Genomic DNA, 27,776 nt, shown 5'->3' on the forward strand with positions numbered 1-27,776 from the left:
AATACTGCCAATTAATTTTAAGGCATTATCATCTTGCCAAACTGTTTCTCACATTTCAATAGTTATATTGATTCAAGAGGACACATTGAATAATACATCTTTGTCATAGTGAATAATGCTCACATAATGACAAATCTTCAGGAATTAAAAAAAAAAAAAAGAGAAAGAATTTTTTAATGTAGGTCAGTGGAAGTAATTCACCATAAATTTACTCAGACTTCAGAAACTAGCAACATTTTTTAAAGCCAGTGTAACTGTATAAAACTTACTGTGTCTCCTACTCTGTTTTTAAATAGATTTTACTACAGAGACATTGGTGCCATTAAGCATGAGGTTTTGTTCAAAGGAAATACAGAGACTTAATTGTATTTTTTAAAGGAAAGTATTGCATCAGAAGGATTCATTTAAATACGTTTGTTGGCTTCAGGCTCTCACCACAATTCAATTCATTCGTTCTAATTTTCCCCTGGACTTGTTAAGGACACAATGTATAGGCAGGAGCAATGCAGAATGGCATTTTTAGGTCACTATATTTTGGCTGTAAAGTGTAGTACTGTTCATAAACTTATTATTACTAAACAAAATACTTCATATTCTACACTGAAGTTTTGCAGTTTGCTAAAAAAAAACCCCACGTTTGGATGAATGTTGAGACTATTATAGCTCATTAAAGAGACTAGTTCTGCTGTAATTTAGTTACTTCTTAATGATCCAAGGGTTATTATTAGACACAGAACAGATGAGTAAAGAATGGCTTTCTTTAAAAGGACACAGTGAAGTAAAAATATTATTCTAAAACAGTATGCATGAAAATCTTATCCGTGGTACAAAAATGTATTTGATCAGCAAGAAACTGATGTTTAAAACTTTAGGCTATTTTTTTGCATTGCTTCATTTTTTTAAATTTGGACTGGAAGGAATAAATGGAATAATGATTTAATCTAAACTAAATGAATATTCTCAGTAAATAACTAACCAAAAAGAAAAGTTATTTTAAAGAAGCAGGAATAATTGTGAATGCTCATCCCATTCAGCTAACATTTTTAGTAAGAAAATGTAAGAAACCAGAAGTGGAAATACTTGCTAAATCCAAAGAGCTCTCATTTAAACAAACCTCTAGAAGTTGAAAACAAAGGTTCTTTTGATTTTAGAAAGAGTAACATTTAGCTCAACTTCAGGCTTTTTCATTTTGATGCAAGAACTAAACTTTCTGACCGTTTCTTTTATCAGTCTTGTAGCACTAGCACAGTGCTGTAAGATTTGAGTGCTACAGGAAAATGCTTCTATAAAATCTGTTTTTCTCCTCACTTTAATTCTGAAAATCTTTGTGTTAGCCTTCTTATAAACATTGGCTAACACTGTCTACCTTTTTTTAGCACAGTCACACGTGACACAAGATCGTGAAAATAATGAGAGAGTCCAAACATAACTTCTGAAAAACTTGTAGGACGACAAAAGACATTTACTTTAATGTGGTGAAGCACAATGCCAAGGTCTCACTCTTTTCAGTTTTTGCTATAACTTTTGCAAATGTGCAGAACCTTAATACTTTCAGCAGGTTTAAATGTAGCAAGTAATTAAATAACCAAATATCAACCTTGTGATGATTTCAAAGGTATGAGGAAATTAATTTATGGGAGTTGCAATTACCCTGATGTGAATTAATGTAGCTGACTTACATCATCCAAGCAAAATCATGTTTATAATAGCTGACTCAGAACTAGAACATCTGCCTGGTATTCTCGGTGGGCACTTCCTGGCACAGAGGCCCTAAACACACTATTTTAATGTTTTACCCTGTTCCTTGCTCATTCAAAAATGCCTATTTGAAATGCACTTTAAAAACAAATAAACCAACCAACCAAAGAACTCAACACAAAACCTTGTTCCTTTAGAGGACTCAGAGACACCTTCTGTGTCACTCACAAGAGCCCAAGCACAGACTAATTGCTGCATCCAGCTACTATCAGGAGGGAGGGGAAGCCATTTTCTTGTCAGAGCATTCTTGGAGCTAACCAAATATCAATAAGGTTCCCATGTTCATAGAAGAGAGAAATAAGAGCAAGCTGATGAAGCAGCAAAACTTTGGACCATGAACAGCTCTTAAATTATAGCATATTAAAATACAGTAAAATATTTTTCTTAGGGTGTTCTTTGATGCAATGTCACAGCAGCTCCACTCCAGCTGTCTTCTTTGACAGAACACCATAGTGGCCAGTGGGACCCTTTAATCTCAAAATACAAGATACCTGTTCTGAAGTGACAAATTTTCACTGGGAAGATTGCATGTTTTCTAAACATAATTATCTACATGAGTAAGAAGCTGCAGTGTTACGAAATTATGAAAATCATCTGTTCTTTCCAAGTAGTATAAAGAGGGCCCCTTGAGATGCAGCTAGAAATTAAAGTTGATCCATAATCATTTTCAGTATGCTTTTCAGTTCTGAGCACCTGGGTAGTAACAAAAAAGGTATTGTTTTTTGTTGTTTCCCATCCATTTCATTTCCACTTAAAAAATACGCAATAAACCTCTGAGCAATAATTAACCCCTTTCACTGCTCTGCTGGAAGAAGGCATTCCTTCAGATAATGATTCACCGTATCACCAACAGCTGAAGAGACAGAATCTAAGGCATAGAGTTTTGTTCTTTTTGTTTTGTTATAAAACTGTTTTTATATGAGTCTCCTACCTCATTTATTCCTATTGGAACCCAGCCACTAATGACCTTTATTCTCCAGAATATCACACGCATTCGCTTCTGAGACTGAATGACATTATTTTTATTGCATTAATCAGTCAGCAGGGAACATTTATTTGAGTCAGCACCTCTGGGCTTTCACCCCATACTGCTTCACAACGTCAGGATCTGCCTGGCCCAGGCAGCACAAGAGAGACATGGATGGTCTCTGTCAGGACAAAGTTCTCGAAAGCAGGCTTCATGTGTGGTTGTATGTCTTTGGGCTCATGCTGTTTGGTCTTGTAGAGAGCAGGAAGATGTTCTAACTCATGCATTTCTTGTGTTTGATTTTTGGTAGGAATCTGAAAGGGACCTGGAAGAGCCCTGTCCAGAGGCAGAGTCCTCAAAGGAAGATGATGTGGCTTATGTCACTGCTGAAGATCAGAAATCAGTGGATGAAATCCCAAATGAAACTACAGGCAACCTTGAGGTAATATTGCTAGAAAGCTTTTCGCTAATTCTGTCTATGGTTAATTAGCTAGCTCAGCCATAATGAATATAAACTGTATTCATGCTTAAGCTGGCAAAAAGCACATCCATATGCTGTAAAAATGTGAATTAGTCTCTATAAATAATTCCCAGTTTAGTCAGCTTACATGTGATAAGATAAAAAATATAACAACATATATATTCAGCATTACTTTGTGTTAAGAAACATGGGCCAAATCCTGCTCTCAGTGATGTCAGTGATAAAATTCCTTTTCAGGGGTTCAGGATCAGCTGCTGTGATGGAGCATATGCAATATGTGCTTAATATAGATTGTTAGATGCATCTATGTTACACATCTTAAAATATGTATAAGAAATAACACATTTATGCCAATTCTCGACTTCATTTGGTAGGTGCCTAGCTATACAAAAAGTGCCTTAATGGAATAAATCAGGTTTTGTTATGTGCTGTGCAGACTCTGAGGAGTCCATGAGTTCTTTCTATGAGGTTCATAAAAGGGAAGGAAGCTATTGTCAGTGGACTTAAATTTGTTGTAGGATGAGCTGCTTCTCTACAGGGAGGTCTATAAAATGATCATAGTTATTTTGTAAACTACTCCCTCAAACATAGGAAATTATTGAAAGCAAATCAATTCTGGGGAACTCAGTTCCCCAGAATCACAGAATGGTAAGGGTTGGAAGGGACCTCTGAAGATCATCTAGTCCAATCCTCCCTGCCAGAGCAGATTCACCTAGAGTAGGTTGCACAGGACAGCATCCTGGTGGGCTTTGAATAACTCCAGACCTGGAGACTCCACCACCTCTTTGGGTAGTCTGTGCCCATGCTCCACCACTCTCAAAGACATTCCTCCTCATGTTTAGGTGGAACTTCCTATGTTTAAAATTGTGACCATTACCTCTGTCAGCGGACACCACTGAGAAAAGACTGGCCCCATCCTCCTGACACCCACCCTTTAAGTATTCCACCAAAGAACTGGTGAATTTGGGTTTATTTGCAACAACCAGGTGGCATTAGGCACTTCAAACTTGAGATACAGCACATTGCACATTGTTGACCATGCAGCAGTTTATTAAATAGTTAATATTAACTGAAAATATTGTGACAAATTGCTTTACATGGATGATGTGTAAATGGGAAATATAAATCAGAATAATGATGCCATCATTACTTGTTTGATTTCAGATTCCATTTCAACATATCATTTAGAAACAGGAGGTAACCTGGCCAATGTTGTCTTTATTATTGTCCCTGCCTACAGAAAACATGCAATGCCTGATTTTCATTTGACCTTGATTTCATTGGCATCAATGCTACAAGCCCTTTTTTTTCCCATTACAAAAACAGCACAGATGAGAAAAATGCCTTTTTTTTCTTTTTCTTTTTCTTTTTTTTTTTTCTTTTGCACTCTGGTTTTATACACAGAAAATAATTTCCTTTTACTTTTTCAAAAAAAATCTCTTTTTTTTTTCTACTTCATTTCTCAGTTTCTTAACCTCTGAGGCAATCTTGTAAGATTTTCACCTGATACACGGTCAGATTGATACCATTTTATTGTTATGTGCGAACTGTTGACTTCACATTCTGCATTATGTCTCCAGGGAACAGAAGGCAGCTGCTGCTTTAGTTGAGTCTAGAAAATAACTTTTAGTCCAAAATCACAGTGCTGGGCACTTGGTGATCACAACAGCAGCCATAGTGGAGCATGGTGGCAGCTGATTTCCACTGAAGGTAGCATCTGAGACAGAGGGATGTACAACTGCAGAAGAAAAGATATCTGGGGTGGCCAGGAAAGGATTAGCCTGGAGCACAGCAAAGCAAGTATACATATAGCAGAAAGGAATAGGGAGACACTTGTTGATACTTGAGGATGAATTGCCTATGGTGAAGACCATCCCCAAAGGTACAAAGTTGAGACAGAAATTCCAGCCTTTTCATGCTAATCTGAGAACTTTGAAAACATTTTAGCTGTGGTTGTCCATTGATAGATTGCAGTACAGCACTAGGAGGGATTTCTAGGACTAGCACACTAAACCATTCCTAAAATGGCAACTTACTGCAGGCTTTTTTGTGCCATATTGATTCGTTTCAGCAATATTACATGAAGTCCATTAAGAATGTAGCTGTAAATTTTGGAATAGTTTATGTGAAGCTTGTGAAGGACCTTGGGGGTTGTTCCACTTGTTTAAACAAATCTTTCTGAATCTGGGAAAGATGGTCATTGAACTCCTTACATTTCTCATGTATTTTTGCTGTGATGAATGCTGACACTGAGACAAATATGTGAAGTGCCCATAAACACGCAGTATTTGTGGCCTTTTTTTCCAGTGAGCCCATCTTTCCAAATGCTATGGAATTACAGATTGCTGCACATTGTTACTGCCAAAGATTTCACTAAAATATGTCACAACCCTTGTACCTTCCCCACAAATGTTAGAATGCAAATTAAGCAGTGTCTACAGCAGCCTGGATTTCCAGGATGAGATACACATTCGTAATTGTGTTTGTAATTAAGACAGACAAGCAACATGACAGAAAGATGTTTTTCTACTGTTCATTTTCAGTAATGCTTTCTAATTCCATCAGTGTTTCAATAAAATGTACTACACTAGAGAACAAACATCTGCAACAAAGGAAAACAGTAGCAACAACCAAATCCCAAAGCAATTTTTCTGATTTGGTGTTTAGTGGTACAGACTGCCTGAGAGTACAGGCAAATTAGCCTATCTCTCAAGACAAGGTTACATGAGAAATGGCTGTCCCAGATCAATTCCTGTCCACGGCAGTCATACCATACATCGGATTGTGCACACTTGTATGATAAAGTGTTATCACTTAATATAGGCTGAAACACTGTTTTGGCTGCAAAACAGGAAAGTGTGTAGGATAATGTCTGTCTTGCTGCACTACAGTGTGTCAAAACCACAAAGACAATGTGCAGCCTAAGATAGCTCCATCAGAACCACTTTTTTCTTGTTGTTCTCTCTACAGGCAGAGATAAATGGAAAGCCGCAAATGCCAGAAGAAGCTTATACAGAAAAAATAGAGTCCTAAATAGCCAGATAAGAGAGATGATGTTGAATTTTACACAAATTGGACATTAGGGGATGGCTTGCACAGAAGACTGGCTCCCTGCCTGAATGTAATTATTTTTTTATAAAGGAAAATGGTTCTGTTAACATTAACCTAGAAGTAGTTCATCCCAGTTCCTCAAATTCACTGTGTCCTGACAGTGTTATTTAGTTTAGACTTACGAAGAAGATTGTAAACAGAAGGATATGTAATTAAAACATGCTGTAGGTCAGTTTATTGCTAAATAGAAACCCTGCTTTCTAAATACATAAATCACTTAAGTTTCATTCTCTTTTCTTTTTCCAGTAATGAAATATCTAACACTTTCTGCTTTACACCCATTTTGAGGCACTGCAGGTAAATCACAGCATTCAATTAACATGTAATTAAGCACTTTTGCAGAATCACAGAATGGTACGGGTTCGAAGGGACCTCTGGAGATCGTCCAGTTCAGCCCCCCCTGATAAATCAGGTTTGTCTAGATCAGGTTGTACAGAAACCCAGGTGGGTTTTGAAAGTCTCCAGAGGAGACACCACCACTTCTTTGGGCAGCCTGTTCCAGTGCTCTGGCATCTGCACAAGAAAGAAATTTTTTCCCTACCTTTAGGTGAAACTGCTTTTCACTGTAGTAATTTATTAATAATATGTGTGTTATATAATTTCCAATTGCTTCTTAAGCTTTAAAACTGTCTACACTTCTCTATTTTCACCACATTAAATGTGCAGATGAGGAGTTTGCACTTTTGCGGTATTCCCAGGAAGAGTTCCTTTTGATTTCAGTGGACAACGTTCTGTGGAGCAATTTGAGAATGCTTCAGTCGCTGCTACTCCATGTCTATTTCCCACGAAGTCAAGAGTCATTCCCTGCTTCGTTCCGCCCCCGCCGCGGGAGCCGCTCTGTCCCAGCACCGCTGTCCCTCCGGGGCCAGGTGCGGCCGGCAGGGGGCGCTGCCTGCCCATGCCTCAGCCGGGAGTGCGCCCGCCGCCAGGGGCTGCGTGTTGTATCCTGTCTGGGAGCCCAGGGTAGACCTAGGAGTCCCGGGGCCTGGCTCGGCCCCGTCACCTGCCCCTTCCCTCAGGAGAGGCCTTCCTCGGTCCGGTGCCCCGCAGGTGGCACCTCTGTAACCGGCCGATTCCGAGCTCCTGCCAGTACCGTACGGGGAGCTGCCTCCACCTACAGAAAGCCACCTGTCTTTGCTTCAGCTCTGAGAGAGCGCCTGACAAATTACTAGTTTTACCTTTTAAGAAAGCCTTTGGAAATATTTTAATATTTCTAAATTGTTCAGATTGCTGGTTGCCTTCTTTGTTGTTTTATTGACTTGAATTGTTGGTTGTTTTTTTTTAATCAAAACTTCCTGAAATCAAAACATCTCTTATTTTGATGCAGAAATTCATCTCCCAACATACTCTGCTAACGTCAGAAGCATTCCTGGTTCTGAACTCAAACGTGAGAATAGAACTTGTGAGATGTGTTCATATGAAGGAAAAAAAAAATTCAAAACACGTTTCAGTGAAAATGTGTTAATGCCAATTTACCATTGTGTAGCACTTCAGCCTTCAATCTGAAGTCTACGGCATTCCCGTCACAGTGCCTCACAGAAAGGGCCTAACTGTGATTTATGGTAAGACCAATCCTAAACAAAGGCTTTTGACCATATCTCTTCCTCCCTCTCCCAGATTTTGTAGAACCTCTGGGAAAGTTTAAAATGCTTTGAACACTGTGCATACGAACACCAAGTATTACTGCAATGATTTGTTAGCATTCAGTCATAGTACATATGCATAACAGCTGAGCTATTGCAGAAATCCAAAGCGAAGTTCCAATCCCACAAACAGGATTTCTAACCGTCTTCCTGCTGAACCAAATAATGCTACCAATAAAAAGCCACAGGGATTTTTTTTGGTAGAGAGAGGGAGGGTGGTTAGGAGGCTGAAGGAAGGAGTAAAAGGTAGACATATCATCTCTCTGAGCAGTCAGAGTGCGTGTTCTGACACAGCATATGAACATCAAATTGAAGAATCCTTTAATGTCTTCAGAATGTTAATATGAAATGCAAAACGTCATGCCTTGGATAGATGGGTAGGAACAAAATGTTCAGATGCAATATGGTGCATTAAAAACAGTCCCCATTCTGCATTTCTGGCTTTCCCATTGGTTTAAATCAGGCTTGTTATTTTTCAGGTCTCTTGTGTCATGTTGAGCTACCGTTATAGTCATCTCTTAAAATAATTATACTGCTATTCCTGGGACCTACAGTTGAGGCTTTAGTATAACAATCTTTGATTTTTTTTTGTTTGCTCAACACTGTTGTTCTAACATAATTCCTCACAATACACACACTTAACATAGTTCCTAACAGGTTCCTGCTCCACAGAATTTTCAGTTCAAATCAGACAAGTCTTACTAAAAGGAAGAGAAAAGGTGTTATGTTCTACCTTGCCTGGCAGAGAAGTGGTGGTGTTTCAGGGGACAGAGGACAGATGTGAAACAGTCCAAGTTTTTCCTATAAAAGGTATACTAGTAATGCTCTTTAGCATCTTCATAGTAAACTCCTGGTCGTCACAAGGATTTCTTAATAAGACAGTGAACAACTAGTAATTACCCTCTAGTGAAAGCTCAGCTCTATTTTCAGGCATTGCTTTCCTGTCTTAACACTGACAGAGTGATGGAAGTACAGAAGCAGTGGAGAGCAGCCTTTCTAGTATAAGATGGCTTTCAAAAGATGGGGAAAGACACAAAAAGGAAAATCAGTTTTTTACCTGTTCCATACTGGTTTGCCATGACCTTTTCTTCTAAGCCTTGCTTCTCTTCTTCTGTGCCAAAACTTGATTTGAATTTGAGAATCACCACATTGTTTCCTTCCTAAAATTATAACTGGCATTCCTAGAAAATTTGCTTTCCTAGAAAAGCCACTGTGCACAGGCTTCAAATTCAGCTTTTCATAAGTGAGAGAAAGACATTTTCTTCAATAACCTACACTGCCAACCTGTGTGCAAAGTCAGTATTGGTCCATTTGAATTGGACTCTCAAGCACATGATTCAGCTGACCAGCAATACACATTCATCCAGACTATGTATTGTGCACACCTGAAAGCCTCCAGAACACAGGTTTGATCCTGAGCTAATTCAGGAGCATGTAGAAGAGGGCTGCACAGAAGAAAGGATGCTAGCATGGTCTGTGCTTGCACCTGTTTGTGGTGGAGTGTGGATGTGGTGTGAACTTTAACGTGGGTTACATACCTAGCCTTGCTAGGTACATAATCTGTGGCTTACACCCGTAGATTCACTGGGGTGTGATAGGGATGTTTATGCTCTTGTTAACACCACCCAGAATGACATGTCATCCAGCAGTGAGAGACAGCAGGTAACTGGATGGTCCACCCTCCTCCCTCATCACAGGATGGTGTTGCACCTGCCTCTGCTGCAATATGCAATCACATAGTTCTGTATGCTGGCAGTCTAGGGAGGGGTTGTGTTCAAGGTGAAATCACATCCACTTCTCTGCCACAGCACACAAGGAAGCGACAGCAGTGACAAAACACAGCAACAGCATTGCTTGCCACAAGCAACTCAAAACTGAATGTCTCATTTTAGCCCATTTTGCTGTGGCTCTTTGAGTGTGCAGGGCAAGCTTCAAGCTCCAGCAGTTGGGGATTCAGATTACAGGCACGTGAAAAAAATAAAAATAATCAAAGGGTAGTTGCAGTGACTCATGTAATTGAGAGTCCCATTCAGATGCAGAGCATTAAACAGAACTTAGGATTAGTAATGCTGTAGAAAGAACAGAATGTAAAATATTTCCAGGGTAGAAACAGGTTGATTTTTTACATAGTAGACTGATTTAAAGCATAGTATTGTTGCTTTAAAACCTGTGTTGTCACTGACACAATGAAGACTGCATTAAACATGCAGTGGTGTTCATGCAGTCTCCCGCACCCACAGTGTTGCTAGGCCTGCAGGTAGTTGTGTGTGTTTTACAGGTTTATGCATCTGATTCAAAGAACAAAAACAAAAAGTAAGTTGCTACAAGCATCCCAGACAGGTGGGGAAGGGGGAAAAAGAGGGGGGACCTGTAGCCTGACAGAAGGAGATTGTTTAGAGGCTACTAGGAATAATGGTCCATAAAAGCTAATTCACCAAAATGGATATGGTATGTGTCCCTTCTAGGAAAGAACAACCCCATGGACCAGTGTAGGCTGGGGACTGACCTGTTGGAGAGCAGCTCTGGGGAAAAGGACCTGGGCGTCCTGGTGGACAGAAGGATGACCAAGAGCCATCAATGTGCCTTTGCGGCCAAGAAGGCCAATGGCATCCTGGGGTGTGGTTAGTAGGTTGAGAGAGGTTCTCCTTCCCCGTCTACTCTGTCCTAGTGAGGCCATATCTGGAATATCGTGTCCAGTTCTGAGCCCCTCAGTTTCAAGAGGGATATGCTTGAGAGAGGGAACTGCTTGAGAGAGTCCTGTGCAGCCTGTGAAGGGCGAGTGGCAGGAGGAGAGAGCCAGGCTCTTCCAGTGATGTCCAGTGATAGAACAAGGAGCAATGGGTGCAAGCTGGAACATAGAAGATTCCACATGAGCATAAGGAAAAACGATCTCACTGTGAGGGTGACAGAGCACTGGAACAGATTTAACAGAGAGGCTGTCAATGTGTTCCTGTGTCACCTACTCCAGGGCATCCTGCTCTGGCAGGGGGGTTGGACTGGATGATCTTTTGAGGTCCCTTCTAACCCCTAACATTCTGTGATTCTGTGATTCCTGGAAAATGGCTACTGAAGCTGTGTAAGTTCGGGATGCTGATGTGGATGGTGATCCATGTTGGGAGCCTCGGCTGAAGCACTTTGTAGATGAGCCAGTTCCTCCAGTGACTGCAAAGAAGGTCTCAGGATTTTGCCTCCCTCTGCTGAGGCTGGTCCGTGTGAGTATTTAAAAGTTTTCATTTAACTCTTTTTTACCCTTTCTGAAGATATCTCACTGAACATTTTCATGATGTTTGTATCTTAAATCTTTTCAACTCCAGCCGAGACATTTTTCTTGTCTAAACAGTCTATTTTTATGATTGCATTGATTACAGTGTAAAAAAAAAAATGTCATGTCTGGACAGGACAGGATCCAAATGTCCCAGGTATTGGCTATGAAAGATGCTTAGGAAAAGTAGAGGAATGGGGCACCCTGAGAGTGATCCCATCACATAAAGGCCTCCCCTGTTCTTGATCAATGCTTTAGAAACCTGTGGAGCCAAAGTGTGCACCCAACCCCAATGATAGTTTTAAATCTAAGGACATCTCCATGAATTTGTCTGTTCATTTTTTGGACTTAGTTGTACTCCTGGCCACCATGAGTTTTGGTGCAGTAAGTTCTATATCTTAATTTTATGTTGTTGTTTAACTCTGGCTGGAACAGATAAAGGAGGCTCAAGATTCCTCATCTCAGAGGCTCTCAAGATCCTCAGTTTAATTGGTTGCTTGTGTGTGCTGAGGTGGTGTAAGTGGTTAGCCATGAAGACACTGAGTTTTCATGTATACTGGAAGGATCTGAGATCCAGGTAAAAGAAACTGTGTGTCATTCTCTGCCAGAATGAGACTAAATTTCTGCCATCTGCCCTGTTACTTTATGTCATTCCATTCTGTGCCGTAGCTAACTCAGATTATAATCTTCCTGAACAGAGATGCATCATTCAATCTTTATCTGTGTGTCAGGGGACACACACGTGGCCCTGCCTGAACAGAAAGATACTGGCAAAAGGAGGAAAAATTACCATCTTTGGTCTGTCAGGCAGACAGTGAATATTTTGCTATCCTAATCACCAGAGTAGCGAGGCTTTTTCTGAGCATATAAAACATGAATTACTATGCAGCTCCAAGAGGAAAAATTTGTCCTTTGATTGTTTTCCAAAGAAATGTTCTCAATTTCTTTTCTGCCAAATTCATATTGCAGATCATACTAACAAATTTTCCCAAGCCTTCTTGACCTCCTCCCTTCTTCACAGTAGTAAAACAAATTTCCCTCATCACAGAGAGATGTTGAAGATTGCTAAATTTTGCTGATTTAGGAATGGAGCGAATGAAACAAGCTCACAAAAATGTAGACACCACATTGCAGAATGCAGCTAGCTCTGCTAATAAGAAAAATGGAACTTGTGATATTTCTGCTGTTTCACAGCGCTTTAGTAAATTGCCTGCTAATGCATTACCAGGCCGAGGGGCTGCAGACACTCCCTTGTGTCAAGGTCAGAAGTGTGCGTGCTGTGCTGGGGTGTTGTAATTTGGGAGTATTCTTTTTTTTCCCCCCTTTTTTCTTTTTTGTTTTCCCATTGTCCTTTCACCCAGCAAATCTGTGCCTGGCCTTAGCAAAGTAAGACAAGGTAACAGTGATGCTTCCTGCGATGCTTTGAATGAGACGTTTTGTTTTGATGGGAGTTTGTCATTCTCAATATCTACTAACACCAGTTCCTCTGCTGCTAGATCATTTGTATACACCTGAGTGAGCCTGCCAAAACTATAGCCTCAGGAAGGATTTTGGGTTGATTTTTTTGAACAAGCAAGGTGAGAGAAAGCCACCTTTGTATTGTACCTCCCTGCTATTCACAGTTACAGTCATGTGTAATTGTCACGGGACAATTTTGCCACTAACACAATTTTTTTCACTGGAGTTTTCATAACAGGTGACTGTTCGCATAAAAACAGGATACAGATTTTGTGTTGGTTCTATTCTGAGATCATGTCAGCCTTTTTTTGAAATGGCACATTTCAACTTAGCAAATTGCCAGTTCATGCAGCTCCAACGCCCCAGAAACCATTTCCAATGACGTATTATAAAAGCAGGATGGATACAGATCTCTTGATTGCATTTCAAAGACATACCTTTGGGTTGCAGGGTTGCAGATGAGACTTTTAATTCTGTAGAACTCACTGGAGAGATGTTCATTTGCTACCAAAGACTCTCCCTTTGTTTTTTTTCCTCCTACTCCAATTTTCTGTGAGTAATATAGATATGAGGGCTGATCTTCTATTGAAGTAGTCGAATCAATTATTCAATTGAATTCAATTACTATCAATGCCAATATTTCTGTGAAATTTTTATTGTGTAGGGCTACATGAAGGTATGTCTTTGTTAGATATGACAGCTTTCGATACCAACTCCCAAATACAAATTATGGGGATGGTTTTTAAGCCTTTAGTCTTACTGGCTCCTTACTCAGGCAAAATGCTTCTTGATCTCAATAGGCATATTTACCATGGTCTGACTCAGGTATAACAGTGGTATGCTTGGGCTGCTTGAGGCTACCAGGTTTGGACAGAAGCAGCTGGGCATGAAGCGGCACACAGGAACCTGGAGACCTGGGGCTGAGCCCCCTGCTCCCCCTGCCGCAGCATTATATCATAGTATCATAGTATCATTCAGGGTTGGAAGGGACCACAAGAATCATCTAGTTCCAACCCCCCTGCCATGGGCAGGGACACCCCACACTAGATCAGGCTGGCACCTACTGCATGGTATCAGGTGGATGTAGGTGTTTCTGCACAACAGAAGAGGCTCACATCCACTGGTGTTTTTTTCTGAGTAAATACAGAGCTTTAAGCATGAATCTGTCAGGCTTAAAGCAGAAATTAGGAACTGTTTGCACACCTCTGCACTTGTGCTCCTAACAGGTTAAACACGTACATATGTTATGTGATGGAGAAACAGAGTGATTTAGATGGATGCACATTGTCCCTCAGCTCTTTGTCAACAATCAAAAATTGTTGGATTTATTGGTTCCCAATCTTGCACCTATCTTAAATCATTACCATATAATAAGGACTCTGTATGGTGCATTGTCAATAAAACCTAATATTGAGAAGATTACTGATCATCTAGTGCAAATGGAGAGCACTGTAAATGATTTAGAGAATACGTGTCAAACATTAAAGCTATCAAATACCTTCTAAAGTAGGTTGATACTCATAAATCTAAGATAAATGACCTGTAAAACCACTTAAGAAGGAATAATACTCATTTAATCAGGCTTCCAGTGGAAAGACTAGGTAGGAGAGCAGTTCATAAGGAATGATGAAATCTCCTCTAATTCACTACTTTGTTGATAGAGTACGCAAGCCTACATTTGATCAGCAGTTTTAGTTACCTAAAACTATTCTTATAATAGCACTAAATTATGACCCCAGTGGAAAAAGAAAAGGAAAGGAAAAAAAAAAGACCAAAGGGCATCTCTTTTATGGTTTATTGAGCTGTCATTTTTCCAGCTTCAGCACTGTGTGTGTCAGATGGAGATATAAAGGGTATTTATTGGAATTACTGTTTTGCTGTATCACAGGGATAGGAGGTTGGATTGGCTTCTGTCAGCGTAGCTGCTCCTGTTCACTGGCAACAGTAGGTTCATTTAATGCAGTCCCCTGGGAGATGCAAGACATCATTTATTGGGACCAGGCTGGTTAAAATTATAGTGAAACAAACTGTTGTCAGTTACTTCAGTGGTAACTTGTACAAACTTAGCCTACAGAGTTTAGTGGCATTTTCTGCACTTTGATCCTGAAGAAAATTCTGTTCCTTTGCGTACCTTTCTTTTTTCTTTTTCTTTTTCTTTCTTTTCTTCTTTTTTTCCCCAGATCCAAGTGAAAAGTGGCTAAATGTGGGTGGTGGAAAAATTAGGTCACAATTTTCTTTACCAAAGTTCTGATTCTTCAATTCTTGTGCAGACAAAACTTCCATTCTTTCCAATAGGTTTTTAAGGCCAGTTACTAATTCCTGTTCATCCTTTTGGCTTCATGACTACTCAGAGCTCAGCATCACTGCCAGCATCTATTAGAACTTGACGCAGAGCTTTTTTTGAAGCAACGATAATACTGTATTTAGCCATGGAGCAATCTTTCTGAAGAGCAGAGTGCTGTGACTCATGTGATTCTACTGCTGCTTTGTTGACCCTAGCAGACTTACTCATCGTTTACGTAGCGGCAAACAAGATCAGATTCTGGCTTGATGCCATATTTCACTCAATCCAATAAATGTGCAACTTGTGAATGCATTTTACTTCAATTCACATTTTTAATGGGTGTCCAGCTTCTTTCCACTTACTGTGAATGCTGCTCTGAGTGGAATTAGTGGATGAAATGCCAATGCATCTGATCCCTATGTAACTCACTTATACTGTAGAAATAACCAGGAGACCATAGTTGTGGTCAAAATGTGTTATCACCTGCTCTATTCCTGCTTGCTTTCACAGAGGGTAAAACATACATGCAAACATACACATGCTTGTTATGCAGTTGTCTCACAGAGTTGTAGCAGAAGTGTTTGAATTGTGGGTTTGTACTAGGGGTGCAGCCTTGGTAGGGAATTTCTGTTGTCTATTGACCGGTAGATATTGAGGTCTATCCAAAAAATAAGGCTTGTTGATTTACTTTCTACTTTCTCTTCACCAGACATAAAGCTAGAGCTATTTTACTAAAATATCAGTTAAACTGAGCATAGATTAAAGAAAAATCACTTCAGAAATCCGTCAGCCTTGGGAGCATTGCTTTCCCATTTCCTAAGAGTACCTAAGGAGTTTGGGTTTGCCACTGTGAGGCAGAGCAGCTGTTGTGTGTGTATGTTGTGCGTGCATTGTGTGTGGGGTGGATTTGTAATTAGTTTGAAAAAGTAAAAAGCAGAGGCAACAGATGGACTGACTTTACCTGGTGACTGATGGTTACAGGAATGGTTGCATCTGGCTGTTGACAGAGAGCAGGGGAAAATTCACACGTGATTGAGGACTGGAGAAACCTCTGAGAACTGGAAGCTGAAGCCTTCAATCATATGAAAGGGTTTGTGGAGGTCAGAACTGATAGGAGCTGATACATTTTTATTTTGGGGTTAGTGCTTTTTAAAATCTATGTTTTGATGTTATTTTTTTGAACAAACACTAAGGGATGACAGAGGATGCTGTTAGGTAACTAGTTACTGGTTATTTTATGGGAGGCAGGTGACAGTTATTTTATGGATGTCAGGTAACCTGTTAACCAGTTGTAACACAGTAATTAATTTGTTGACATGTCTGGGAGGTGCAGATGTCTCAGCCCACTTGGAAATGGAAGGGCACTGGGATTTGATTAGATATCAAGACTTTGTGTTGTTGAACCCTACAGGGCAGCTAAATGAGCAAACAAGGCCTTTGACACTGTCCTCCACAGCAAACTCCTGGCCAAGCTGTCAGCCCGTGGCTTGGACAGCAGCACTGTGCCCTGGGTTAAGAGCTGGCTGGAGGGCCGAGCCCAGAGAGTGGTGGTGAATGGTGCCACATCCAGCTGGCAGCCAGTCACTAGTGGTGTCCCCCAGGGATCAGTGCTGGGCCCCGTCCTGTTCAATATCTTTATTGATGATCTGGATGAGGGGATTGAGTCCACCATCAGGAAATTTGCAGATGACACCAAGCTGGGGGCAGGTGCTGATTGATCTGTTGGAGGCTAGGAGAGCTCTGCAGAGGGACCTTGACAGGCTGGACAGATGGGCAGAGTCCAAGGGCATGAGATTTAACACATCTAAATGCTGGGTTCTACACATTGGCCACAACAACTTCAGGCAGTGCTACAGGCTGGGGTCAGGGTGGCTGGAGAGCAGCCAGTCAGAAAGGGACCTGGGGGTACTGGTTGATAGTAGGCTCGATATGAGCCAGCAGTGGCCCAGGTGACTGAGAAGGCCAATGGCATCCTGGCCTGTGTCAGGTATAGTGTGGCCAGTAGGAGCAAGGAAGTAATTCTGCCCCTGTACTCAGCACTGGTTAGGCCACAGCTTGACTACTGTGTCCAGTTCTGGGCCCCTCAGTTTAAGAAAGATGTTGACATGCTGCAACATGTCCAGAGAAGGGCAACAAAGCTGGGAAGGGGTCTGGAGCACAAGCCCTATGAGGAGAGGCTGAGGGAGCTGGGGTTGTTTAGCCTGGAGAAGAGGAGGCTCAGGGGAGATCTTGTTGCTCTCTACAACTACCTGAAGGGTGGTTGTAGCCAGGTGGGGGTTGATCTCTTCTCCGAGGCAACCTGTGTCAGAATGAGAGGACACAGTCTCAGGCTGTGCCAGGGGAGGTTTAGGCTGGATGTTAGGAAAAAGTTCTTCACAGAAAGAATGATTGGCTATTGGAATGGGCTGCCCAGGGAGGTGGTGGAGTCACCACCACTGCAGGTGTTTAAAAAGAGACTGGATGAAGCACTTAGTGCCATGGTTTAGTTGATTAGATGGTGTTGGATGATAGGTTGGACTTGATGATCTCAAAGGCCTTTTCAAACCTGGTTTATTCTGTATTCTGTAAAGTCTGTGGAGCACATCCCCAGCTTATGTCAGCTGCAAAAACAGCATCCAGGGGGCCTTAGTAAGGCTCACTCCAGATGAGGACCTGCCTCTTCCTCTTCCACACTGCTTAGGGGAGAAATTCTCACTCCTGACTTGTATGCAGGCAATCCCCCACACACGCAGACTCTTCAGTTGTAATTCAGTTAAAATCTTGCTAATTTGGAAGCATACCTATCACATTCTCTTCTAGGAAGAAACTGTTTCTTCTTTTATTCTTTTCTGCTTGAATCCCAAGTTATCAATGGCTTTCAAAGAAAAAGGAATTTTTCTTTAGGAAAACGTCTATTCAAATTATTCATGATTTATATCAAGAAGAGACCTTTCCTCTTTCAACTAGCAAAAAAAGGGAGAGTTTGATCTTCCTCAAAATCATTTGAGAACCTTGTACATTTCTTTCCAGAACTAAAACTTTCTTACAAAGCTTTGGATATTCAGCAGAATAATGACTATTACATAATTGAAGCTCAATACAATAACATGGGGCTAATAAATGGTCTCCTGGTTCTATAGAAAATGTAACAAATCATAGTAGCACTTACTGGGACTGGGCCAGGCACAAATGACAAAGCCTCTTTTGAAAGTGAGTTGTGGCCAGAAATACTCTTGGATCAAAATCATTCTCTCAACTGTCAGAGGGACATTTACTCCCTTTAATTTCCAGCCTAGATTTTATGTTGATCCTGCAACACTGAATAAAATCAAGCCCGACAGAGCTGCTACTGCAGCTGTTACAGATGTAAATGTGAAGAAGGCCATTTAAAATCACTCTGAATGTGTTATTTGGAAAGTATGCAGATTATATTAGAAATAGCTTGAGATGTGCTTATTCTGTGTTTTTTAAAGGAAGAAAATGATGATCCACTATTAAGTAGTGTATTAACATTTCTGATCACAGCTCTTTTTCTTAGCAAATAATTGTTCTATTGTATGCTGCGAAGTTGCCTGTAAACAACTGACAAAGGGGTATGCTGCTTTGTATTCTCTGTGGAGAAAATATCAAATTCAATTGATTAATCAAAGGGGACATTCTTTGATGGAAGGGAACCTTTTCAAACTTTATTAAAAATATTGAATAAACCATGAGCAATCAAAGTTCATAATCTGAACTCCTGCTCTATTTTCTCAGATACAGTAAACCTTCAAAATAACTCATAAAGCAGGAGATGAGATGTTTGTAATAAAAATTTAAAAAAAAAAAAAAAAAGAAAAACCCAGCAAAACACAGAGCAACATATTCCACAACCTCTGTCTTGATCTGTATCTCAGCTACACCATTGCAGCTCCACTGATTTTACTGGAGTCACTCAGGTTCCACTGGAGAGAATGATAATAAGAATTGAGCCTTCAAACGGTCACAGATCTTTTTTCAGTGACTATTTCAGATGCATCCTTGCACCCTCTGTCTTTTCATGGAGAGTTTTTTTTCCCCTTATTCTGAAAGAAGAAATGAGATTGCTATCAGTGAAGCTGCCTAGTGATTAAAGATAATCTAGGTATGACCTGCAGGCTGAATGACTGTCCCGTCTGTTCCAGGGGGAAAGCAATCACATGGCAGTGCAGGATGGCTGGTTGGAATAAACACAAGTGAAAAGGAAACATCCAGAGATGAGGAGAAAACAGAACTCAAACAGGTGGGATTAACATATCTGTGTCTTGCATCCAGCACTGAAATCATGGGCCCTATGTGAAATATTTAAATCTAAAGCCATTGTACTGTTCAGGAATAAATTCAAGTGGACATTAGCAAATAAAATGTTCATATTTAGCAGCAGGAAAAAAGTTACTGGAATGTTTCCAGGTATTTTGATGGAAAGAAAAAAAAAAAAACAATTGAGGAAAAGAATAATTGAAAGTATACAGGCAAAGAGAATGAGAGGAAGTGAACACTTTGATTGATTGTGGCACGGTAATCTGATGCTGTTTTTAGTTAGGTCACAAGGGAGATCAAGCTCGGAATCAGTATTGAGACAACATTGAGTGAGAGAAAGTTGTGCTCTGTGGCTACAGGGGCTCAAATGTACAGATTTGAGTGAGACCCTGAGCAAGCAGTTAGCCTAGGTGGTTATAACAGCAACAGGAAGAAATGGAAGGATTTGATGGGCATCTTCTGCAATCCTTTTGGTTGGTTGGGTTGGGTTGTTTGGTTGTTTTTTTTTTCCCAGTGCCTTCCTATATTGTCCCCTCCCTGTCCACATTCCAAGCTGAGGTGGAAGGACAGAGCTGATCACTATACTGCTGTTAACGCACAGGCTGAACATCACAGAAGGATTTTCACAGCTACATTAGGCGAGTTGGTGAGGGTGGCTAAGACTGAGCTCACAGCCTGGGGTAACATCTAGCTGGAAGGTGGGATTAAGAGCAAGGAAGGGCAGGACATCTGGTCGTACCCAGCAGAGGCTGTCAAAAGCTTTTGCTCTGAAGGGAGTAATTTGAAATTTCTTTAGAGTAACACTCCTGACCCAATGGGGGGGAAAAACACCCCAAAGAAACCAAAATCCAAACCAAAACACACAAAACCTCTCACCCTGAGAAGTTTTGTGCCAGCATTCTGGCATGAAAGAAGTGCTGGGGTTCTGTCAGAAAAGGCTTTATCTCTGGTGGAGTGCTCCTTTGCTCTGTATATGAAGACTGTCCTTGGGAGCAGAGAGATTTGCCATGATGACCCTTGCCAGTCCTCAGCCAGGGTAAATACAAAACCTCTCAGGAAACCTCTGATTAGTTATTTGGGCCAAAAGAGATCATACTATATACGAAAAACAGTCTTCCTACATATCATCCCATCCTGTGTAGTACTGCTGCTGAAAGGGCTTATCCTAAATACTCTCTTGTGATACAGAAACATTTTTAAAAAGAAAAAAGACACTTCATTAACAACAAAACAAAAGAAACCCAAGCCTTTTCACAGAGTATAAATTTTAAAACCTGAATATTATCCTCCAAGGGGAAAAAGCTCCTAAATACACATTCAAAACAAAAACAGCAGAGAAAATCTCTGACAATGCATTGCACAGAATCATTTATTAGGTCTCTGTAAGTGGTCATTTACATGAAACTTGCATTTAATCTAGTATTCAGCCATTCCCTTTTATCTTCTGATTGCATGTGGTTGTGGGAGACAGTGGTCCCTCATCCTGTCTCATCTCCCTTCCTGTATCAAGCTGCCTTTTTTTGCTGGTGCATATATTCGGGGGGGACAGAGGGCAGAGAAAGGAGTTTGAATATCCCAGTTTCAAACTCATCTCTCCTTCTGATTCTGTCTTAGACCAAAAGAGGAAAATGACCACTTCCGCTTTAGAGGTGAGCGAGTTCTTCCAAACACAAATAAAATCTCAGTTGTCCTCTTGACAGTACAGCCCTTCTGAGCCGAGGCACAGGGGAGCAGCCTGTAATTACAGCCCCAAAAATATTAGCCTCTTTGCAGTGTGTAGAGGTACTCTTCATGGGATGTTATCAGTGGCACATGTGCTAATGACAGGAATTATTTAAATTATTTGTTCCTGCTGTTGCTAAAGCACCCAAGCAAAGTATTTCAAAACTAGCCCTGCGTATCTGCATGTGTGGCAATCACTGAAGTCACTGCACTATGAACTCAGCTTAGTACCCTGGATTTCAGGCTAAAACTGTTGCACACCCAGGTTGAGACCTAAAGGCATCTGCTTGACCTACTGCTGGGAGTATCTTGCTTAGGGAAGTCAGCATGATGTCAGATTGTCTTCCCTCTCACAAGAATGTGCCTCACTGCTTCTCTAGACAATGCTAACATCTCCTGACAAACGTGGGTTGGTGGCACGTTTGCTTTGGAAATGTCCAGAAAGCTGAGCGCCTCTTTCCTCATGTATCCCCTGGTGGTGTGTGCCCAGCTGCCCTGCTCATCTCCACTGCTGATTTCAGTGAGTGACAACCAAAGGCATTTCACTCTGAAAGGAGGCATTTAAATACTGTCAGGAACAACAGATAAAATGACCTCAAACAATCCTACATAAAGTCCTTTGTTATCTTCAAAGCACTTTCCCAGCTTGACACCTTTGCTTTTTTATATCCAATATAAAATTCAAAATGTTTTATTCCAGAGCAGTACATGAATATAAAATATAAATATATCAAACCTCACACTACCTTTTCTTGTGCTCCTGCTTTGAAAAAGGACCTGAAGCAAACTTAGTGTAAAGACCCAGAAAATTATCAAGAAAATTCCACTTCTCAAACTTCCTTGGCCCATTGTCTTGTATATATTCAGCACAACTTCTCTCAAGCAAGCACACTTGCAGCAGTAAGGAGCAGCCTGGGTGTGGATGGCTCTGTGAGTGACAGCTCAGGACTGCTTGAGGACAAGCGCACTGAGCTGTTTTAGGTATCGCTTGCACAGGGGTCACACACAGACAGACTGGCTGTCCATGACCTTGCCTAAAACACCATCCCCCTAATACCTGCACTGATCCTCCCCGTGCCCTTGCCTGCTTTCTTTTACATATCTTGTCATTATCATAGACTAATTGTTACCAACCTCATGCCAAAGCCAGATGTTGCTCTTATGCAACTGCCAAAGGGGCAGAACCTGTACCACCTACCTCTTAGCCCCTATATTGCTCCAATATGATCCTTAATACCAGCTCTCCTCTCTCTTAGTTACTACCATTTCTTATGTTTTGATATTACTGGAGAACTTAGTTTCACAGCTCTGTTGCCCTCCTGTCCAGTGACTGTGGCATCATGCTGCTGCTCACTATTTTACAGGATTTTTTCTGATCTGCTAAGCAGCCAGGTGAATAGAACCAGTGGAATGATGACCTACAAGCTGCACATGGCTCAGCACAAGTCAGCCCCTCTGTTCAGGACCAGGGGAAAGAGCTGGAATGAAAAAACAGTCCCATATCTCAGAAGAGCATCTGGGTTTGTACAGTGATGACCAATGCAAAGGTGCAGAGGTTGGCAACCCCTCCTGGTTTCCTGACACCCATTCTCTGTGATGCAAAAGGTCAGTAGAAATGGTCCTGTGGTAATACACCTAAAATTTTGATATATGATTTCTCCTCTCTCTTCTGCTAATTCCCCATATTAAATGGCTTTGAAATTTCCTCAGAGCAACTAGGTTCGGCTTTGGGGCCTGTGTTTACACAGAAATTGAAGTAAACAAATAAGCTCAGAGAGGTTTGCAATAGGCATAGCTGGTAGCAAGCAGCAAAGCAAATAGTTGGGTGGATTTGCATCTTCTTTAGCATGTTAAAAAAAAGAAAAAGCTTTAGGCTGTGACTTGGAGAAGTCAAGCCAGGAACAATAAGCTTGTCTGGAGAATTCTGGTATTAGAAACTAAAGGATATGGAACTGTGTCCAAGGTAAATATTGACATGACTCAAGATGAACTAGTAAAACATTTAATGAAGCTGAAAATAAGGCACCTGGGATAGTTGTTTATTGTTAAAAATGAAACATTCAAGCAAACGTAGCATAGTGATGATGAAGGTTATTCATAGGGAAGCCAAGCTGGGGAAACAGCATCATCTGAAAGAAACTGACTGCAACTATTCGTGAAACATGGAAAAAATTAGAATTATAACAGAGCTAAAAATGTAAGTCAATAGCAAGCAGTCATTATGGACATTCAGAGTGGATTTTGAAGACTGAATCATACCAAGGGACAAATTACTCAGGTGTCCAGAATAACTCTATTGACTTTGACGGATTTCTCTATATTTGCCTTCGTGTAGTAGAGAGTTTACTCCCTTGTGCCGTATAAGGACTGAATATTAAGAAACTTTGAGCAAAAATACTGACTTTCATTCCAGTATCATTCTCTTGATGATAGAGAATAAGTCACATTAACTTCACAAGGCATTTCAGGAACACATTAGCAGCTTTTCCCTTTTGTACAGCAGGAAGAAAAAAAAAACCTTCACAATGCTGTGAAAATAATCAGAAAGGCTCCATTAAACTGGAAATGGGAATAAATGGCACTGCTATATTAGAAGTCTTACTCCCATGTAAGTCTACAGTGTTATCAGAATACTCTGTTGTAAAATCCTTTGAGCCAGTCTGGTGAGTCAACATTACATTCACACATTTGCCAGAGGTGGAGATACTGACGGAGAGATGCCAAAAGCTGAAATTCACTTCTTAGATGTGCTTTATAAACCAGCTGTTTTCTACCTCAGAATTGCAACAGCAGCACGTAAGGACTGATCACCTACAAAAGGTAGACTTAATCTGTTCCCACATAGCCTGCCTGTAGTTGCAGTGGCGTTGTTGTGTTACATCTCTGTCTCTCTCAATTCAATGAACTATCTGGTGATTATGTACATGCAGCTGCAGTCCCCTGGATAGCTTCATAGTGCAGTGCAAGGGCACCCATTCATCCATTCCTAAAGCACAGGATAATCTGTACATGGCAGAAAGAACAGAGGCAGGTAGGAGGAGAAGCAGGGAGGGATGTTCAGGGAAGAGAATGATGAGGAGAGCCTGCCATGCTGGGTCACTGCATCCACCCTTGCTCCTTGGCTGCTTCTGATGGATTCAGGAAAACAATTGTAGTATTTGGCACAGCTCCATCTGTCAAACCGTTTATCCTAGGAAGAGGTGATTGCTACAATCTCTCTTTGTCCTCCAAGCAGTCTTTAGGAAAGCTGAGTTCCAAGATAATTTAAGACTTCAAGCATAACCATCAGCTTCTTGGACTAGATTTAGAAAATCCACAGACCATCCACTTCCCTCATCTCCTATTTATTGAGAGGGTTTCCTTTGGCTACCCTTGCTAAGGCCACAGTCAAATCATAGTTGTTGGTAGGTTTTATTGCTAACATAAACAAATAGGAGATTATTTTGTCATTGTCCCAAGCTTCAAAGCTGAAGCTGAAGCATCAGTAGGTTCTACCAGTACTGACAGGAGATGTTGACAACATAAAGCATATGTTGATTATGTAGATCATTGAGCATCATTTAAATGCTCTCTGCAAAGCACCTCAGCATGTTGATCAACCATCAACCTTAGCCAAAATAGCTCTAGAGCTGAAAATCCTTTGAGTCATGGCATAGAGTCATCCCCAAGGGCACTATGCTGAGCAATGCTTGCCCCAGAGGAAGATGGTGACACAAGTGACAGATACGTATGGTCACTGCTGACATAGATCCCTGAAACTTGTGCAGTAAAGGTCTATAAGCACAGCAAGAAGGACTTAATGAATATAAAAGTACATCAAAAGCAAATAGTGGCTTTCTGCTGTCATTCCCCCCTCCCATTCTAGTGGTTTCAGGCTCATAAAAATACTTCTTAACTCACTATCAGAAATGCAAAGCTGCTAAGTAAAAGATGTGTGCAAATCCAGATCCATGTAATGCCTTGATACTGGTAGGGTGAGATTTGTCTTTTTTCCTGATTCCTTACTTTTAAAAGCCAGACAATATAACTTTTTTTTTCCTGTCATGGTAACATTTGGTGCTATTCCCATATGTACAGATTGCAACATCTGCAAGTTTTAAAATTTAATATTAAGTTCTATAATTGTATAAGCCGTGCTCATTTTAATGGTTCTAAACAAAGCAACTTAGCTTTGATGCAAACCAATCTGCAGTTAGTAGATAAAGTGCTCTACATGTACAAAGCAAGCTGCTCTAATGGGGCTGGGATGTCCATGTAGTTGATGTTCACAGGGATGATGATCACAATGTAAGGTCACATTGTGAAGGAATGGAACATAGACTTTAGCTGCTGGCACACAGGAACTTAATAGGTTACTAGTAAGGGGAATCATGGGTGATAAATTGCAAAGCAATTGCATTTATTAGAGATTATTTCTGTCACACACTGCCCACAGAGTTCCAGCAGGAAGACATTCATATGCAGAGGATGATCTGTCTTCCATGATTCTAGAGATTTTGTCATCATGATGCAATGGTCACAAGGTGATGCAGAATCAAGAGAAGGCTTTGTGGAAGAGAGGGTCATGTGAGATGAAGGAGCAGGCTGTGAGTGTCTTGGCCCTCCTCATTAGCCCAAGTCAAGGCACTGAGCAGTGTTGTACTGATTACAGAAGAGCTTGCACAATATGAAGGGAGAGAAATCTCGTAATACTCCAGTTTACAAGTATGCCATGTATTATCTGTGCTTCTTTTGCCATGTGGCTGGAGTATTACGAACTGAAAGTTGAACATTTAAGACCGCTTTTAATTGTGTCTAAAAATATGGTGGCTGTGTTTGGTATGAGAATATACCACAAGGACTGTTAGCATTCTACACTGGGCAGCTTGTTACTGGGATGCATGCTCTGGAAGTAGACAGGCTGCAGTATGAGACTGCTTTCCGTGAGAATGTGCAGCTCTAGTGCTAGGGTTTGGTGCTGTAGTTCAGGCTACTTTCCTCCAGGGTCTTGCTGTGAATAGGCAGCACAGGATCAACATAGCTGATATTATGGTCCAGTTACTTAAAAAGTTAAACAAGACCAGAAATTGTGGGCCACATAAGACACATCACAGGTAGTCGCTGCTGACATGGTCCAAGGAGGAAGACACCCATCTCTTGGCTTCTTTTTTTCCTTTAATTTCTGTGTTTCTAGGTTTAGGGTGTGAGGTTTCATTCTGTTCATTTGAAAAGCACACTGCACATGGTTGTGTATGTGCCTTTGTGGGTATCATATTGAAAGCCATAACATTACCTAGCCATTGCTGATTCAGAGATGCTAGAAGTATAGTTCAGTATTTCCAGGTGTATTGAAATAACAGTCCCTTGTTTGTTTTTCTAGAGACAAGCAATGTAGAAACATAGCTGTTAACAGTAACATAAACCTTGCTGTTACCAACCACTTGGCAAACAGTTTCAGGAATGTTTCTGCCTTTCCTATGTGTATATAAAGCCTTAGAGACTGCAATGTATTTCAGTGTAAGGGAAGCAGAAATAAACCAGGCCCTGTATTTCCTGCTCTCAGTAATGGAGAAACAAAGCAGGAGGAGACAGGTGCTTCTCTGAAAAGAATGAAAGATCTCAGCAGCTGATTCATGGTGAAGTAATGGGGTTTTAGCTGAACCTCATGCCATCCCTCTAGCTGATATCTTAGATGAATCAGCAACTTGCTATATTTATCTCAGCTGTACCAACACAGTTTATAATACTGTTCTGTCACTGCTATTTATACATCATCACATGCCTGACTACTCCAGGCTGTGCTTTTTTTCCACAGTTTTGGGTGATGTCATCATGAAGTAGGCAGTTGTATTGAACAAAGGCTTTCTTCAGAACACCAATGATTAAAGCTTATGGCAGAGTATACCACCAGAGCCACTGAAATACAGCAGTAAGCTCATCTTTTTGAAGGCACTTCTAGACAGGGTTTTCAGTGCTTCGGTAGCTGGTCCTCTGGGGAACAGCTTGAAGAGGAGTCCTACATCTGTCAGTGCCACCACACCTGGCCTTGGAGATGTGTAGGGAGCAGTGTGCGCTGAAGCCTGGGACTGCTCTGCAGTCTCAGCCTGCTTCTCAATAACAGTGTAATTATTCAGGAATGAAAAGGAAATGCTCCTCCAAAAAAGGATGATTTTTCTGCTGTTAACCCATTCTATGTCTTCTCAGTTATCCATAAACTGGATGAAACGAGGTTTCTCTTTTCTTCTGCCTGAAGCTATTAATCCACCTTAAATGTTTTTGCTGTATTGGGAGGTTTTGAGGATGCCTGTGTGGACCTATTCAGCCTGGAATCCTGCAGCCTTGCCATATGCATCTTCCCAAAGCTAGGGAACTGAAGCCCATAGTAGTATGAAGCAATGAAAGATCTAGAGATGATTTGCAAAAGTAGAATTCAGCATCCTCAGCTGATCGCCTCTAATTTGTGATGTTCCAGCAAGCCAGAAATTCTTTATCCCTATTCCCCTGTGCATCCCGTGCATTTCCAGCTGTTTATCATCATTTCTTAAAGCCAGCAACACATCAACATCAACAGCTGTGTTCTTCTCATCTGCTACTTGTATTTGAGCTCTCAGAGTTTAACTACCAAAACTGTCGATCAGCGCTGTTCAAACACGGCATGTACAGCTTTTCCCTGAAGCTGTTTCTCAGGAGCTCCATATGTCCTTCAGCCAAGCCATGACAAGCATAGCACTGGGTCAGAGATGGAGGCAAAGGAAAGAAAATGTTACCCCCACACACTCTGCCTATGCTTTGCAGTAAGACCACAATAACTAAGCTATTTATTTCAGAAGTACTAATAAGTTGGACACGTAGAA

At 41.0% G+C, this 27,776-nt stretch overlaps 1 protein-coding gene across 3 annotated transcripts in view; it reads left to right on the forward strand.

Moving 5' to 3' along the window:
- CABCOCO1 (ciliary associated calcium binding coiled-coil 1) overlaps positions 1-27,776 on the forward strand; it is a 99,632-nt gene that overhangs the window by 52,419 nt on the left and 19,437 nt on the right. For 2 of the 3 annotated variants that reach the window (XR_010987553.1, XR_010987554.1), the window contains exons 6-8: positions 3,036-3,167; positions 19,107-19,204; positions 22,308-22,548. Coding sequence is in view for 1 of the 3 variants with exons in the window: in XM_068140095.1 (XP_067996196.1) it covers positions 3,036-3,167; positions 6,177-6,239 (195 nt within the window). In the remaining 2 variants the exon portion in view is untranslated. Of the gene's footprint in view, positions 1-3,035; positions 3,168-6,176; positions 7,107-19,106; positions 19,205-22,307; positions 22,549-27,776 lie in introns of those variants that run through there. The other variant, XM_068140095.1, reaches the window with a different exon arrangement.

This window comes from Melanerpes formicivorus, unplaced genomic scaffold, assembly GCF_026170545.1.
Source record: "Melanerpes formicivorus ecotype bairdi unplaced genomic scaffold, bMelFor1.0.p_v2 SCAF_6, whole genome shotgun sequence".
Lineage (NCBI taxonomy): Eukaryota > Metazoa > Chordata > Aves > Piciformes > Picidae > Melanerpes > Melanerpes formicivorus.